At 34.7% G+C, this 19,368-nt stretch overlaps 1 protein-coding gene across 4 annotated transcripts in view; it reads right to left on the reverse strand.

Annotated features, from left to right (window-relative positions):
- dtnba (dystrobrevin, beta a) overlaps nt 1-19,147 on the reverse strand; it is a 29,427-nt gene extending 10,280 nt beyond the window's left edge. For 2 of the 4 annotated variants that reach the window (XM_084090431.1, XM_084090432.1), the window contains exons 1-11: nt 18,911-19,147; nt 12,409-12,451; nt 10,035-10,102; nt 9,854-9,934; nt 7,225-7,438; nt 6,379-6,464; nt 4,565-4,719; nt 3,177-3,282; nt 2,841-3,007; nt 978-1,102; nt 92-154 (exon numbers count right to left, since the gene is read on the reverse strand). In XM_084090431.1, coding sequence (XP_083946557.1) covers nt 92-154; nt 978-1,102; nt 2,841-3,007; nt 3,177-3,282; nt 4,565-4,719; nt 6,379-6,464; nt 7,225-7,438; nt 9,854-9,934; nt 10,035-10,101 — 1,064 coding nt within the window. In that variant the 5' untranslated portion in view covers nt 10,102; nt 12,409-12,451; nt 18,911-19,147. The remainder of the gene's footprint in view (nt 1-91; nt 155-977; nt 1,103-2,840; nt 3,008-3,176; nt 3,283-4,564; nt 4,720-6,378; nt 6,465-7,224; nt 7,439-9,853; nt 9,935-10,034; nt 10,103-12,408; nt 12,452-18,910) is intronic. The other 2 variants (XM_084090429.1, XM_084090430.1) reach the window with 2 other exon arrangements.
- Between the last annotated feature and the right edge of the window lie 221 nt (nt 19,148-19,368).

The following is a 19,368-nucleotide window of genomic DNA, read 5'->3' on the forward strand; positions in this document are numbered from 1 at the left end:
GTTGAATGATAAAAACAGTTCATAACAGTTCTTTAACTGTCTCTTTTCAGTTTCATCTGAAAGTTCAAAGGTGAAGAGCAGGTGTGCTTACCTTTTACTGGGGGTGTGGCCTGTAGAAGGTGGTTCATTCATGTTTCCCATTGGACGGGGAGGACTTGAGAGAAAATATATATATATATGGGTATCTATACATAATAAAATAATAGATAATATCTGGATATACATTTCTTTTAGATATTAAATATAATACTCCCTATTATTTTATAATGTTAGATTATATCTAAAACAATTTTAACAACTTTTTGTAATCATTCTTGCAACTTTCATAGTTTTACATTCATTGAGAGACAGAGAATATTTGTTCTTTTAAAACTAATTTATCACACTGTAGTGAACTACAAAACATCTAAAAAGTGACAAAAAATGCAATTTGAGAGAAACATGAATGAAAACACCTACAGTTAATTTCCATTATACATTTTAACCTAAAATTAAAACTAAAGGTTCATGGACATGATATTTGTCAACTTGAAAACAATTCACACTTTTTCTCTCTCACACACACTCAAACGCATGCATTCAGAATAAATCAAACATTACAGTGTTCAACTGACCCAAAGACACACACATACACTGGTTAGTCATGCAAAAATAAGAGCCTGAAACAACACAGACAGAACAGAGAGAGAAACAGAGCGAGATCCTGAGGAAAAACAGGTGGATTGAGAGAAAGACAAAAGACGCCTGAATGAAGACAGAATTATAACTGACCTCACGCCTGTAAGCAGATAATAAAAGCAAACTCCTTCTCTGTCTCGCTCTATGCTCTGTCGACAGATCGTGTCCGACTCTCATCAGTGTGTCCACAGAGACAATGTGATCATGTGATGTCAGGAACCAATAGAAACATTCCCAACACTTCCAAAATGGCCCCAGACAGAGGATTTTGTGTGTGTGTGTGTGTGTGATTGTCTTACACTATATTGGACAGGTCGAGGGGTTTCTCAGGGTATTCTGGGTAGACGGGGTGGGACGGCTCTCTACTCGGCACACAGCCGAAAGATTTACTGATGGCACGGCCCAACTTCTTAGCTGGAGATTTCTGGAACAAACACACACAAATAATAAGAGACCAAAACTTATTACGCATTTGCATATTACGCATTTGCATATTAAAAACTGTGCATTTAATATAGACATTTCCATGAATTTCCATGCCTGTGGGAAGCCTGGACAATGGAAAAAGTCATTAAAACATCAAGAGAGTCATAATTTAATTAAGTAACAGGTGTAACACACATATATACACTACCGTTCAAAGGTTTAGGGTTAGATAAAAACATTTTTTAAAACCTTATATTCAGCAATGATGCATTAAACTGATACAAACAGTAAAGACATTTAATACGTTACAAAATATTTCGATTTCAAATAAATTTCTATTAACTTTCTATTCCATCTAACTTTCTATTCATCAAAGAATCCTGAAAAAAAAAAAAAAAAAAAAAAAAAAAACACAAACTTTCCACAAACAAATTTATGCTGAAAATTCAGGTTTGACATCACAGGAATAAATAAATAAATATATTCAGATAGAAAACTGATATTTTAAACTGTAATAATATCTCACAATATTACAGTTTTTACTGTATTTTTTATCAAATAAATGCAGCCTTGGTGAGCAGAAGAGACTTTGTTTAAAAATCATACCATCCCCAAACTTCTGAATGATAGTGTAGAAATGTATATTTGCTATAGAAATGTATCAGAGCGGAAAAAAAACACAATTTATCCACCTTTTTCCTCAGGAGCCAACGGCTTTATAAATCTATGGGAGGCACTTCCGGTCGGGGGAAGTTCCACTCAAAAAGACTGAAACAAATATTTCAAATCATAAGGTTGTGCAACAAATAATCCTTATCCGTCAGTTTGACTGAATGAGCTGTAAAATTCCCTTCATGCTCTATTTTCAGACACCAGGAGAATAACATAACGCTTGGTATTTTAATGTGGTATAACAAGAATATCTGTCGCTCTTTTCAGTCGTTGCATTCTTTTCATCCTGACTATTTTATTTTTTCCTTTGTATTCTGCTGTACCAGTATGAAAAAAGAAAACATATACTGCGCATTTGTGGATTTAATTCACGATATAATCCATGAATAATCACTGGAATGCACTAAAAATCTCATTTATCTCCCCAAATCCTCATATCTCTGTCCAGGTTTGTTTTCACATGAATGCTTTAAAATGTAATGGTCTCTCCTTTTCACTTCTAAACCGTATTATTAGTGTTTACTTCATTAAGCAGGTAAATACAATATTTATTGGCAATCAAATGACGGAAATCACTTTGAAATATTACCACTTAATGTTCCAGTTAATTAACGTTTTTGATTAAGACAACGAATGTATGTTACATACATTATCACAGTGATATTTAACAATATTGCTGTGTAAATAGGGGTAATTTATGATCAGTTGTAAGATTTGTTAATGCTTTAACACTTTTGAATGTCCTTTTGATGTTCAATGGTTGAAGGGTGTGTAGAATAATTTCATCTCATTGTACACAGTTTTTGAAAATGCTTATTGCGTTTACAGAGCGAGCCGTTCACATGATTCTTCACAGTTTAACGGAAGTAACACCCCTAATTTGCGCAAAGTATAATGGGGTGTATGAAAAAGGTGGATAATTTCTTGATATTTCAAGGTTCCCCATGGAAAGGGACAAACTAAATTATGATCCTGAGTAACCTTGAGTAGCATTATAAGTAGAAAAAATATAACATTATTAAAAAGTTAAGGAACAAGACATGACAGATGCGGCTGATCCTCACCCAGGACGAATGCTCCTTCATCTCGTGCTGGTTGTTGTGGTTTCCACTCGCATGACCTCGCCAGAAACAGTTCTGACACAGCTGATAGTTGAAACACTGTTGACAGCGATAACGGAATCCCATCATGCTCTCCGACCGACAGAAAGAACATGCCACCGGATGACAGACTGAGAAAAAGAGAGAGAGATTCAATGTGCAGGAACATATGAATATTAAACTACAAAATGAATGTTCGTGACGTTAGTGATAAGGCAAAATTCTATCTTTGTCACGGCAGTATAAATAAGCTTGAGTAATATGAATAAATTAGCATATAATATTCCAAGCGAGTGTTACCATTCTCCACGTTTGCCAGCCGATGCAACAGAGGAAGCCAAAAGAGACACTGAGGAAGAGGATCTGACATCAGAGTGTCCAGAAACATGTTCAGCATCACCTTCTTCTGTTAAACACACACACACACACACTAAATATCCCCATCACAGAACTTGCCAACATTTACACATTTTTGCGTTTTCTGACTGTCCTGTGCAAAAGCTGCTGTGTGTGTTGCTATATGGCTGCTAACCAACACAAGTCAAAAGAGTTCACTCACATGTCTCTAGATATGGCTTTGATTCATCTGTCAATTTAAAAAATTTCACCTGTTTTATTGTACAATAGGTTATGGCTGGGCATTTATTTACTATATAACCGTTGATGGAATTTTTTTAAATAATATTATGACAGCGAGATAAAACAAGTCGCATTCTGTTTTACAATGACGCTCTTACTTTGTCTTGTCTTGTTTTATACACTGAAAAAATGTTTAGCTGACTGTATTTATTTTGATCTAATTTACTTTAATTCATTATTATATTATTTATTTATATGTATACACCCTACCTTCAAAAGTTTGGGGTCTGTAAGATTTTTTTATACTTTTGAAAGTCTCTACTGCTCACCAAGACTGCATTTATTTGATCAAAAAATACAGAAAAAAACATTAATATTCTGAAATATTATTACAATTTAAAATAATAGTTTTCTATTTGAATATCTATGTAATTTATTCCTGTGATCAAAAGCTGAATTTTCAGCATCATTACTCCAGTCTTCAGTGTCACATGATCCTTCAGAAATCATTCTAATATGCTGATTTTTTTTTTAAATCAATATTGAAAACAGTTTTGCTGCGTCATATTATTGTGGAAACCATAAAACATTTTTCAGAATTCTCTGATAATATAAAGTTAAAAAGAAACAACCTTATTTGAAATAGAAATGTTTTGTTTCATTATAAAAGTCTTTACTGTCACTTTTGTTCAATTTAATACATCCTGAATAATTAAAATTATTACTTTTGAACATTAGTGTATATATGTTTTTATGTTTATATGTATATATGTTTTTAATTTACATAACACATTTTTTACAGTACATCAAGAAAATCCACTGTTAAAAATATATTTTTTAAGTTCAATAAATCCATGATGTTTCCAGCATCAGTTGGCAATCATATTACATAATCATGATCTCAATATTGACCAAAATAATTTTGATTATAATTTATGCCATAATCAAGAACCCCACACCACGCTAAAACAAGTATTATTCATGCCTGCAGCAAAAACAATGCACGGCAAGTCATGCACTAACTCTAACTATCAGCAATAATACTGATGCTTTGGAAACAACGCTAACAAGAAAAAAAGAAAAATTAGAAACGTGTGTAAAATTGTTACTTGTTGAGGAAAACAGGATCTGGCGAAGTGATCCTTGTAGCCGAAAGATGGCCCCTCGTACACGGCATTGGGCAGCTTCAGCGCCTCCTGGAGGAAGTGGTCGAACTTGGGCATCACCAACGCACCATGAGAATCTGATATCTGAGAGAAAATATCTAACACACACAAACACACTCGTTATTTCAGTCACAGGACGTTCATGAGTATTGTCATGCATATCTCTGTCCACTAGTTGGCAGCACTGCTGAAATCTCACAGCTAAGCCACTATTATCCAAAACTATATTTCCATCCACAGTTTCTAATTTAACTTGCGCGCAAAATTAAAATATTGCATAAAACATTTGCAAATAAAAAGCATCATTTCAATCCCATGTGTTCACTTCCTGGAAAATTGGCGAAAAATAATATGTGATAAAAATGAAAGTTGCTGCATTCGGGGAATCCACTGTGGATAATTTTTCCTACATTGTAAAATGCCTTTCGTCTCAGAGCGAAAGAAAACCTTCGCTGTCATGTTATCTTGCGTTCGGATGGAAAACGCAAACATGTGAAAATGGATCTGGGAGGTCATTATACTAGGGCTGCCCATGACTAAAGATTTCACAAGTCGACCATTAGTCGTTTAAGCAATTAGCTGATTAGTCAGCTTTTGTTACATTATAAAAGTCTTTACTGTCACTTTTGTTCAATTTAATGCATCCTGAATAATTACAATGATTAATTTCTTTAAAATCAAAATCATACTGACCCCAAACTTTTGAACATTAGTGTATATACGTTTTTTTATTTACATAACACATTTTTTACAGTACATCAAGAAAATCCACTATTAAAAAGTTTTTTTTTAAGTTCAATAAATCCATGATTTTTTTTGCTTAAATAAATTAATGCTCTCGCGTTTCAGAGGTCATTATACTAGGGCTGCCCCTGACTAAAGATTTCCCGAGTCGACCATTAGTCATTTATTTAAGCAATTAGCTGATTGGTCAGCTTTTTTCTCCTCCAATCTCAGACTTTACATATTATGAGGAAGGAACATGAGTTTGTCCATGTTGTTGGGAAGAAGTGAGCTCCTGGTCTTGAGAAGATGCACTCCAGTGGCATAGACGTGGAAGTGAAGTTCAACATGTCGTGCAGTAAGTGTGGTTCTGCAGCAAATATGCACCTAAAATTAGCGCACATTTATCTAGGTTAATGTTAGTGCGAGCGGCCATGTAAAGTGGCTATTTTTAGGCTTCTACTTGCATGTTTTAAATAAGTAATGTTTGAGGTCACACATCAGCTTTTAGTGGTCATTCCTTATCCTCTCGTAATGTTACCACACTTAACCTGCATGGATCTGTCACTGCACAACTTTCCCAATTCCTGTGGAGCTTTAACTCAACCAAGCCTCTTTCTCAACTAACGTCTAGTCGACTATTATGAGGCAGCCCTACATTACACCCAACCGTTTTGATGACAGACTTTAGCTCAGGCATTTCAGAATGATCAAACCAACATCTGAGATGCTGTGCGATTGAATGGCTCATCTCGTTAGTCCAGTTATCCAATCACATCCTCTGTTGAAGCAAAGTTATGTGCGATTTTTGTTGCGCATCAAGGGATTTATTCAGTAAATGTGTTTCCTTCGTAGTTTATGCACGTCTTCTTATCTGATAAAAAAACAAATACCCACCTTAACTTGAGTATTTGTATGCACATTTTTAGAATTTATTCACATCTTGGCTTTTCCATCCAGGGTTCTTTTATGCAATATCCCAAAATTTGCATAGAAATAGGTAGAGGGACATGGCTATTGATGCATGAACTTACAGCGAAGTTTATCAACCAGTTTCCCTCCACACAGCACCGAGAGCATCACTTTGACGGAAAACACTGTTAGCCTTCCCTGAGCATCACTGCAAAACAAACAGTTACACCGTCAAAAAAACTTCCACAAATACAACACACACTAGCCGTGCTTCCATTACCCTTCAAATTGCGCAAATTGAAATTGCGAATTGAAAATATGCCCAATGGAAACACGTCAATTTTGCAAAAACTGCCATTTATCGCAAAAAAGTTGTTGAGCTCGCATGAGGAGGTTTTTCAGGCAACTGCAATGGAAACAGTTTTTGCGCATTTACAGGTCACCTGACGTAGATGACGTGATATGTTTGGACAGAATACGAGACAGAGTTCTTTATTAAATTCATAAAAGACAGAAGAATTACAGGAATACTGGATTCTAAACCTCAAAGAAATGCCACTATCAAGACCTTGAAGCAGAAATGAGTGAGAAACACCCAGAAACACCTCATATGTGCCGCTCACAAGAATAATAAGGGTCTTTCCTTGCCATTAATGATTGGAAAACACACATACATCTCCTTCGATTAATAATAATGGCCAGTGGGTATAGTACATAAACCTACCAACGTCCGTTGCTATGATTTTTGGAATGAATTTACTTATTGCGAGAGGAAAAAATGAAGTTTTAGTCGCATAACATCGGTTAATGGAAACGCCGTCATTTCGCAATCGTTTTTTGTCGACATTTAGAAAAAAAAAGAAAAAAAAAGAAAAAAAAAGAAAAAAAAAAGAAAAAAGAAAAAAATCGCAAAAGTTTTGCACAAATCTGTAATGGAAACGCGCCTACACACACACACACACACTCACCTGTTGTGTGCCGCCACTATGAAGTTGAGCAGCAGGCTGGTGTTGTGCTGGACGTTGATCTGGTGTGTGGTGGGCAGTCGTTTGTTCAGCTGCTGGTAGATGCAGGTGATGATGGTCTCCAGCCGAGCCACACTGATCTCAATACAGACGTCCAGCGTGTTCAGACCGTTATCACGGAACGCCTCGATCATGTTCCACACGTCCACCAGATGCACTGAGAGAGAAAATACATGAAATTATGTCAGGAAAAAACCTTACAATGTCAGTAGTGTTGCTTTCGTCAACGAAAATTATGACGAAATATTGTCGTCAACGAACCGTTATCACCTGACGAAAACGAGACGAGACGAGACGTAAATGCTGGTCATGTGACGATGACTAAAATACATGTATAATGCATTATCGTTGACGAATAAAAACGAGACTAAATGTGGTTTACAAAATAAAAACTATGCTAAAATGTCTCTTCATTTTCGTTGACCAAAACGAGACGAGACGAAATGTTATAACGTCACGACGAATGAGAGAGTTGTGCGTGAACCCATAGCTTTGTCGGCTTTAAATTCTGGTTTGCGATCTGGTCACCCGATTATCATTACATTTACATTACATTTATGCATTTGGCAGACGCTTTTATCCAAAGCGACTTACATTGCATTATCCTATACATTTATACATAGGTATGTGCAATCCCCTGGGATTGAACCCACAACCTTGCGTTGTTAACGCAATGCTCTTACCACTGAGCTACAGGAAAGCGCTGATTATCAGCGAATTTAACAATATTATTCCATTAGTTATTCTATTAAAATGTCTCATTGATATATTTGACACATTCATAATCATTACTTTTGCCGGTTCTTTGTGACAGCTGTTATGTGCGTTATTGGCAGCGTCTCTGGTTACATGAACGCGTCACCGCATCAGCACCAGAACATGGAGATTTTATTTTAGAGAATAATCGCACAACCTATTCGATATTCTATAATTAAATAAACTAATCGAATATCCAAAAATCGTGACTCATCCCTGCATGGAATCTCTTGTTTCTTTTCCCAAATCTTCACTCACGTCTCACCCATTTTCTAAAGGGATTATAAACGTTTCTTCATTGGTTCGCTTTTAATTAGGCCCATTATATTCGTATTCTTTACTGTGGTAAAGTAGAAAAACGCTGTAGGACAGATAGCCTACATTTGTACTTGCATGTCAAATTCTTTTTAACAGTTTGTGCTTGTTATATTAGACATAGGGCGCGTCAAGTTTAGTTGTAAAGCGCGTTTCACACGCGTGGGTGATTTTTAGTTTCACTTTCTCTGGCAGCGCAATCTCAAACATAGCCTAAATATTTCGCCCTTGTGGAGGATAAAATTTGCTCTTCAGACCAATTTACATCAAGTAGAAAACACGAAGATATCATAAAGAGCTCGATGGTCTCTTTCCTGCTCGTGTCCCACATCCCTCTCAAAGCGCAGAGTGGTAGGCTATCACGCGTCTTTGTGTGGAAATATAAAACGAGTTTTTATTTTTTTAAATAACCCCTCAACCACCGCCGGTAATTGGTCCATTACCGCGGTGGTAAAAAAACTGCCACCGTCACAGCCCTAAATATACTAAATATAATAAGATAACCTTGTTTGAAATTCTATATTGACTGGGTTAAATAGAATTGCATTACTAAAAAGAGACTAAAATACAATTTTCATTGACTAAAACTAGACTAAAATGTCATCAGTTTTCGTCGACTAAAACTTGACTAGACTAAAAAGAGTATGAACGTGACTAAAACTAATAAAAACTAAAACGACAGCTTGACACAAAGACTAGACTAAAACTAAAATTAAAACAGGCCGCCAAAAACAACACTAAATGTCAGTCCAGATTACTCTAAATATAATAAAAAATAAACAAGTGGCATGAAAAACTCACTTTTAAACTTGAAATTGCGACCATGTCATTTTTAACATGCACTACTGTTCAAAAGTTTTTTGTTTTTTTTATGTTTTTGAAAGAAAGCTGCTCACCAAGGCTGCATTTATTTGCTCAAAAATACAATAAAAAAACAGTAATATTGTGGAATATTAATACTATTTTAAAAGAAATGTTTTCTATTTAGATATACTTTAAAATGTAATTTATTCCTGTGATCAAAGCTGAATTTTCAGCATCATTACTCCAGTCTTCAGTGTCACATGATCCTTCAGAAATCATTCTAATATGGTGATTTGCTGCTCAAGAAACATTTCTGATAATTATTAATGTTGAAAACAGCTGTGCTGCACAATATTTTTATGGAAACCTTGATACATCTTATTCAGGATTTTTGGATGAATATTTATGAAAATCCCTTGTTACATTAAATAAATGTCTTTACTGGCACTTTCTTTCAATTTAATGCAATTTAATTCAACTTAATTTCTGAATAAAAGTATTAATTTACTTTAAAAACAATAAAATCTTACTGATTTTGAACAGTAGTGTATTTCTAGCTTATCTTCTTACATGTTTCATACTTTTCACACCAAGTAAAGTTTTTGTTCATGCTGAGCTTATTTTTTAACTTGCAGACAATAATGAAAATGCATCTTTTGGATTATTAGTCAGTAGTGTTTTAAAGTGAAACACTCACAGTTGCATTTCTTCTGAATGAATCTGAGCTTGCAGGCGGTGCGGTACGTGGACAGCCGGATGGTGTCATAATTCTGTGTCTCTGAAGAATCAAAGTCACACATCAGTCACTTCATATTCAAATGCACCAGTGTACGAACACTTGCAATAGGGTCAAAGGTCACGTGGTGGAAGGAACTCACTCATGTCTGTGAAGAGCTGCTTCCTATCGGCCATGACATTCCCCTTCCTTCCCGCCTCCTCTATCATCCTAGAGACACAAACAGAGAAATGAAATATAAACGGGAATAAACGGAAATAAAAAAAAATTCACACGTTAAAATATCTGTCACATCATGGCCCTGATCAAACTTTAAGTGGATTTTTGCACGTGTAATCGTGCAAAATGGTTATGACGTTATGATTTTCTTTTCTTTTTTCTTGTGTTGTTACTAAAATAAATAAACATTTCTGAATTACCTCAAATAAAAGTGGTTTGGTGATGGCATAATTACCTAATAATTTAACATCTCAGATCATGGTGTAAAAATCTACAAATTAATTATCTGATTCTCACCAAACTATAACCAAATATAAAACTTTTTTGGAAAAAGTACATGCACTGGAGTTTTTGCTAAAATGTTCAATTTCATAATAATTATTCTTTGCTATACAAAAACTTAAAAGTGCACAATTGCACGTAAATCTGAAATTCATTGAAAATATTTAAATATTTATCTGATTTTACCATTTGAATGAATTTAACGTTTATTCTATATTTTAATTACTTAAATTAAACTAGAAAAAGAAAATCGCGCACACTATGCTCAGTTGCTAAACTTATCAAAATGTAACGTTTTGGCAACATTTCGGTCCCATAACCTTCATCAAATTCCTGATGTTTATTGTATTCAGTCTTTGTCCTAGGCACCCATCAAGTATACCGGTTAATATTTCATTGATTATATTTTAAGTTCATTGATTATATTTTAATTACATTATAGAGGGGGGGGATCTGGATGGGGACGAAAAATCAAAACTGAGAAATTCTGGCAAATGTAACATTTCTCTTAAAGGAATAGTTCACTTAAAAAAGAAAATTCTGTCATCATTTACTTACTCTCAAGTTGTTTCAAACCTGTATGAATTTATTTCTACAGAAATTTACATAATTTTCATTTTTAAGTGAACTATTCTTTTAACAACTGGGAAGGAAACTTTTATGAAGTGTTCTTAAAATTTCTTACCAAGAAAGTAGCAACCACCCAAAACATCCAAAACCCCTCAACAATGACTTTGTTCCCAAACAGTTGCATCTTAATAAAGAACAGAACCAAATCTCTCTGACTGAAAAGCACTGAAGCATGTGTACACACACATTCCTGCAGGGATTTTCTGGTCTCCGGTCAGACTTACCCATAATCCCCTGGGACACAGAGGCACAAACACTGATAACTGCTGAGTAAAACAAAACTCAACTATAACTGTCATCCAAAACACTTGGTAAGATTTAATTATTTTATTAATTCACCGTCTTCTTCAACCGAATGACATTGTCGTTTTGTCTTTATTGCCTTAAAATCCTTTAATTTGAACTATTTTATGTGTTTCTGCACCCACACACACACTTGAGTGGGAATTATTTCTCAAACAGTCGAATGCAGACGTGCAGCACCTCACTGCTAAAACATTCCAGTGTCCTGAACTCACATTAACACTCATCACACAGACACGCTAAAAATCATTAACACACACCAGCTCCAAAAACACACAAACACACTGACTTCAGCTGTGGGACTGAAACTTCCTTTCACGGTTTAATGTTTTAATCGCAATGATCTTTAATTAAGCAATAAGGTATAAAAGACCATCATATTTTATATCCAACGGTACAAAAGTTTGGGGTCAGTATAAAATTTTAAAAAGGAATTAAATGTAGAAAATTTTCAGCAAGGATGCATTAAATTGATCAAAAGAGACACTAAAGACTTTTATAATTGTAAAAAAATAAAATAAAATTATATATATAAATATATATATATATATATATATATATATATATATAATTTTTTATTTTTTTTTTTACAATTATAAAAGTCTTTAGTGTCTCTTTTGATCAATTTAATGTGTATATAAATAAATAAATAAATAAATAAATAAATAAATAAATAAATATATATATATATATATATATATATATATATAATTCTTTTTTTCAATAAGTGCTGTTCTCTTATCAAAGAATCCTGAAAAAAATGTTTTTTGAGCAGCAAATCATCATATTAGAAAGATTTCTGAAGGATCATGTGACAATGAAGACTGGAGTAATGATGCTGAAAATTCAGCTTTGACATCACAAAATTAAACTGCATTTAAAGAGATATTAAAATAGAAAACAATTATTTTAAATTGTAATAATATTTCAGAATATTACATTTTTTTTCTGTATTTTTAATCAATTAATTGCAGCCTTGGTGAGCAGAGCATAAAGGTTTAGGCATAAAACACTGAAATGCAACTAGAATATGAAATGCAGAAGTACGAGACATGTAAGAGGAAACACCTGATGTTAGTTACCTGATCTCAGCAGCAGGTCAGACAGGTGAGGGCATCAAGAGGCCTGAAAACAGGAAGAAAGTGAGATGATCAGTCTAGGGCTGCACGATATTGATGAAAAATGCGATATGTGATAACTCATTAAATAATGCGATGTTCGATATGCGATATGATAATGCTTAAAGTGTGTAAAATAAACAAATTATCTTTAAAATACATTTAAAATTATATAACCTACATACGTGTTTGTGACAAGAAAACATCCCTACAACTTCTGAAAGTGAACATCAGTGTTTTACTGAAACATAAGAAGTGTTATTTTAACATCCGTGTAAACCACAGGGTTTAGGGTTTCAGTTTATCCTACATTAGGATTATTGAACAACAGAAACTGAATAATCAAATGTAAAAATAAAACTGCTTAGTTTTCACAGTATGAATTAGCCTAAATATATACTGATTCTTATTAAAGCTACAAAAGTTATTCAGCCAAGAGCAGTGAGTGACATGACCACAGTCATTGCAAGCTGTTGCGATATGCATATCGCGATAAATACATTTGCAATATTTCGATATATTGTGCAGCCCTACTTCAGTCATACACACATTAATCACCACTGATCATTCATCTTCATGCGTCTGTGATCAGTTTCTTTGACCATCACACTAATGTTCACTCACGTCAGTCTTCCAAAAACATGAATCTGCTCCTGTGATTGAGACTGATTTCTGTAATAGTACTAATACATTTTAATACTAATTTTTTTTTTTAACTCAATGAATAAAATGTTCACATTCAACAGATTTATGCTGATTCTTAGCAAGTTGAATACATAAAACAATAAAATATGATTTAAATGAAATAAAATGCAAATCCTTAATAATAAACTATGCCATGATTTCATGACCGACAAATAAAAATTGAGTTATTAAACTAAATTTTTATTTATAACTTTGTTAAAACTGTGTAATCCAGATGGATGGAAATTTACATGCGATTTAAACACATAAATCTTAAGTAGTCATTTATTCTGACAAAATTAAAAACTGCACAAGCAAATCACAAATATTTCATTATACTTGCACTATAGTCTATCTATCTAATGCTTTCTGATGCAAATACCTTGTTTTCAGTAAAATATGATTTGATCTGTGTTTACATTCACTGCTTTAATATTCATCTGCTGATTTACATTTATGGATTTGGCAGATGCTTTTATCTAAAGTAACTTTGAGATGTACATTTTATCAGTTCATACATGCAGTGGGAATCAAACCCATATGACCCTGGTGTTGCTAAAGTGGCCAAACTGACAATCCATTCACGAATACACACACAGATTATAGTTCTGCACATTAAGGGTTGAGGTGAAGAAATCCACATAATGGCAGCTGATGTATAACAGACTGATTCAAAACACACGCTACACATCAGAAGCTCAAAACTGATCCATTTCAGCTCGTAATAAACAGCTGCTACTTTTCGCAATTAACTCAAACACACCGTCTCTGTACAACCACAACCACAAAGTGGTTCCTCAAAGTGGAAAAGAGGAGCAGTCACACACAGATGGGCGGAAGAGAGTTTACTATTCCTGTCAGCCACCCAAACTCATGACCTTTCACTCAAACACCATAAGTGGAAAACTATGATGTAAAGGCACCATATGAGGAGTGTCTGTGTGTGTGTGTGTGTGTGGGGTCAGGCGGATTTTAGCCTCTGCTGATGCAGTTCATTCTCGATCCTCCATTCATACCTGCCGCCAAACCCAGAGTTCAGCCGCTCAATAATGTCAGACGCCACGGCCTCTCGAAGACTAAAGCAGAACAGAATGTTGTTGCTATACTCACACTGACTAATACTGGCAGATATTAATATTTCAGCCAGATATTATTGGTTCACTGCTGTGAGCAATGATGAAACAGCGGCTACCAGAGCTCAGCTCAACATACAAGCAGCCAACATTTTTAATTTTTCAAAAATTATTCATTTTAGGAACATTTATCCTTATTCATATCGAAAAAAAAAAGAAAAAAAAATGTATATATATATATATATATATCATTTATTTTATTATACATTATATATTAGATACATTTCTTTTAAATATATTTCTTATTTGATAAATTATGTATTATTATTAAATTAATTAGAATTATATTATATACAGTATATATAATTATATATATATATATATATATATATATATATATATATATATATAAAATATTTCAAAATGCAATAAAATGTTTACTGTTTGCAATAAGGATCAAGACTGTATAATGTGCACTGCACTGAGCGGTTGAATGCGCCTACTCGATCCGCCATGTTTTTTGTTTTGAAAAGTGTCTTATTTTGCCCAGAATGCATTGCAGTGTAGTCCTACTTAAGATAGTCAGAGTCTTAAGTGCTTTGTGCAACAGTCTGATTTAGATGTCTATCTGAAATCTGACCATCTACTATATCTAAGCCATAGTCAAAGTCTATCTTTGTGAAACCGGCCCCAAATGCAATAAAAACAGATATAATGATCACCAAACCGTTGGATTAATAAGCGCTGACCAATGTTCGTCAACCAGCCTGAAACTTGGACATTGTCATGTGAAGACTTTGGGGTTTCTACCTGTCAGAGTTAACTGTGTGTGAGGTAATAATTAAACAAGTCATTATCAGATAGTTTATAACAGGACGTCTGAGTTACTGAACTCTCTACAGTAACTGAGGTGTACGACTGTGTTATGGAAACATTTACCACAGTAACATTTGCTTTGACGACCACAACTGACAGCTCCATCTGCCTGTTTACACACCACGCGTGTGCTTAAGTGCTGCATGTATATTTAGCATCTAATAAGTGTCTTTATTAGGGCTGTGAAATGATTAATCGTGATTAATCGCATCCAAAATAAAAGTTTGTGTTCACATAATATATGAGTGTGTACTGTGCATAATTATTTTGTATATATAAATACACACACATGCATGTATATATTTAAGAAATATTTGCTTAAATATACTGTATATATAATTTGTATTATATATAAATATAAATATTTTATGTAAATAAGCTAATAAAAAATAAAATAAAAAAAATTCTTAAATATATACATGCATGTGTGTGTATTTATATATACAAAATAATTATGCACAGTACACACACATATATTATGTGAACACAAACTTTTATTTTGGATGCGATTAATCGCGATTAATCATTTCACAGCCCTAGTCTTTATTAATCATCTGAAGATATTTCCTTTGAGTTAATGGGGGAGCTTGTGTTCTTTTCTTCCAGCGCCAGCTCATATCAGTTTCTCTGACGTGACGTGGAGCAAATGATTGAATATCTCCTTTGGGGAGATCAACAAAAGCCTTCTGAAGGTTCCCGCGGACAGCGGCCCTGATCTTCCTTTCAGACTTTACACAGTCTGAGCTGAATGAGAGAAAGACTGTGATGGAGAATAATGTCTTTGTGCACCAAAATAAGATCAAACTCAGTTGCTGGGGTTGAGACGTCACATCCATTCAGAAAAGCAGCGATGGAGAACAGGAGAGATTCTGTGTGTGCGTGTGTGTGTTTGCATTTCACAGGACTGGCATGAGCTCTATTTGCATTTACACAGTCAAATAAGTTAAAAGTTAAACACACAAAAGAAGCGGGTAACTAATGAAACCTGTCAAGAACACATCCGGCTCTTATTTCACCTCGAAATCAAAAGATAGAAACAAGAAGTTGCATGTTGAAGGAAATTCAAGACTTTTTTAGGAGCATTAAGACTTTTTGAGAATTAAGCACATATACCTCCCACACCCGATTCACATGACAATAAAATATGCATTTCTATAAATATTTACATATTCCAAGATGTACAACATCCGGAATCATTTCAATAATGGGATATATGAGGGTAATGTGCTTAATTATAATGAAATAAATCCCACAATGGCAAAAATATCTTAAAGAGGACCTGTTATGAATGTTTTTGTGATTTTATTTAAACATTTTTAACTTCCTTTAGTGTTTAATGTTGCTGTTTGAGCATGAAAAAGGTATTCAAAGTAAGTTACAGAGCCCGAAGTTTCCACACTGGTTCTGAAATCCCCTGAAACTCCTCAGCTGTAGTCCTGAGTTTGCATCCGGGAATGAACACATCACAATATTCCTCATTTAAATAATTCCCAATCCCGATTCCCGACCAAGGCATCCGCTACATAAAGGGGGTTGAGTTAGTTAGTAGTGTGTGGAAACTCGGTTATGGTAAGGGGCGGGACATTTCCCAAACACGGTGGAAGCGCCCGACCAATCACAACACACTGGTCCAGCCGACCAATCAGAGCACATTGTGCTTTTGGAAGGAGGGGCTTCATCGAGACAGGAACTACACAGAGCGTCACTGACAGACTGGGAAGAGCAACAATGTCAAATATGTGAAAAAGAATGTGTTTTTTGAACATTCAAGCATTAAAGTCTTTTCAAGACTCAAAAAATTATACAGGCATTATACAGCCTCTTTAGATGTTCTTAATTTTTTTTTATATATATATATGATTTATATTGCCCTGGAGAAAAACTTATGAACTAAAAATTATTCAAATGTATAAACCAGCATCATCATAAAAAAATAAACTGGTTTAAATCAAGGCCAACATTCTTGAGTTCTGACGAGGTGCATCTGGATTAAACCTACACTGATTCAGAACTCAACCTAGTAACATGTCCTGTACTTTCAGTTTCAGAAGTGTGTTAAAGGTTCAAGATCTCATGTCACGAGCAATTTATGAACACACCTTTTAGGGTCTGCTGGTTCATATGATTATTTTCTGACATCCTAATTCTGGAGGAGGCCATCGGTCTGTCTGAATGCCACTGACTGTGGATGTGAACATGCCTGTCTGTGTGTGTGTGTGTGTGTGTGTGTGTGTGTGTGTGTGTGTGTGTGTGTGTGGAGCAGGTAGGCAGAACATCCGATGAGGGGGACAAACATTCCATAGATTCCAGATCTCAAACCTCTGTGTGTGTGTGTGTGTGTGTGTGTGTGTGTGTGTGAGTCTTTACTCAGGTCACATGAATAAATGGATTTCAAACACTTTGTTTTAAGAAACCAAAGAGCAGCAGGGGCCCCTTTCGCTTGCGCACACACACACACACACTCGTTTATATACACACACTCCTACAAAAGTACAGCCTAGCATGAAGATACTCTCATGGTTATTTTTGCCTTGGTGACAACTTGATGACTCTCTGGTCTGGTATGAACACGCACACAAACATGATCTCTCAAACTCTACCAAACCTCTGTCCACATAATCCTTAACAGTTATCACATCAGTATCAGCTCTATTTACTTTATCTTGTGTCCAATTTAAGAAAAAAAAAGAAAGAAAAAAAAACACTGTCTGTGCTCATAATCTTTCATTAAATGAATTGACTCGCTCTGCCTTAAGATAATCTCTCTACAGCACAAAGTTACAGCCCCTTACAAACACAGCCATAATGGTAGTAGCCTAAAAATATGAACACTGTACCATGGTAACACCAGAGTACTTTTCAATAAGGGCCTTTAATGTTAAAAACTTGCTTATTAGCAAAATGGTTTAATAAACCAATCCAGTTCAACATCAGATGAACCAAATAGAAAACATCATTTTTACAAAAAGTGCATTCTACTATGGTACTAAATGAGTATATAACATATATAACTTACTAAAAAGCACCAAAGTAGCCTATCGTTTCTTTATGGACATTGCACCATGGTATTTTTGGAAACACATTGGAATAGCACCATGTAAATAAATACCATGGTATGTGAATTTCAGTACCATGCTATGAAGGACTATGGTTTTACCATCTGATTCAGTCACTATAATGTGGTACTACAACAGAAGGTTTTTTCTTTTCTTTTTTCTAAAACATTGTACCAATCCAAAGTAGCCTACTTCAAATACCATGGTATTTTTGTCAGTGACTTTTATTGCCGTGTTTGAGTTTCTCTTTCTGACTTCCTACACAATGACAACGGAAACACAACACAACATGCACGTACCAACTGAAAAAAATCTTTCATAAACACACAAATACAAATGAAGAGCCAAAATCTCTCATATGAAACTGATGTTGAGTAAGAAGTTACAGAGTTTCGGGATGTTTCGCGTTTGTTGTTTTCGTTTAACGGAAACAGTTTCATGCGCAGGAACAGATTTGCTCAATCTACATGTAAACAAACCCCACAAAAATCCACATATGAATATTATGTCGTAATTAACAATTACAGTGACTTCACGTCTTTAAGTTAGAGGAATGAAGAGATGAAAGCGAGCAGCCATGTTGTCAAACATTAATGTTCACCTCATTCACCGCTCAGAGTTTCTTTCATGCAGATGCGAGTACGTTTTTATAGTTTATACTGCTATATTATCATTTATAACGGTATATTAACGTGTATAGTTGTAGGTTTTGGTTTGTAGTTGTGTGTTTAATGAAGGTTTACTGAAGTGAAGAGCAGAAGTTCGGTTTTGACTCACCGGAGCGAATTTCCGCCGCTCGGATCCCGTTCAAAGCCTCCAACATCAGTCTCTCATCTCAGTCTCTGGTTTCTCGTTAAATTCTCATTGTATCAGATGATTCACTTCTGTTGAGTCACGATTCATTCACGAGATCTCCGGTGTACAGGCAGAACGACTCTGTGTGTGATAGCCATACTGGAGAAACTCAAGACTCAATGAATACACACACACTCACTCACTCTCTCTCTCTCTCTCTCTCTCTCTCTCTCTGAATTTCATTTCAATTACTCTCTCTCTCTCTCTCTCTGAATTTCATTTCAATTACTCTCTCTCTCTCTCTCTGAATTTCATTTCAATTACTCTCTCTCTCTCTCTGAATTTCATTTCAATTACTCTCTCTCTCTCTCTCTCTCTGAATTTCATTTCAATTACTCTCTCTCTCTCTCTCTGAATTTCATTTCTATCTATCTATCTAT

The sequence above is a fragment of the Abramis brama genome, assembly GCF_963993115.1.
Source record: "Abramis brama genome assembly, chromosome: 18".
In the NCBI taxonomy this organism is placed as follows: Eukaryota; Metazoa; Chordata; class Actinopteri; order Cypriniformes; family Leuciscidae; genus Abramis; species Abramis brama.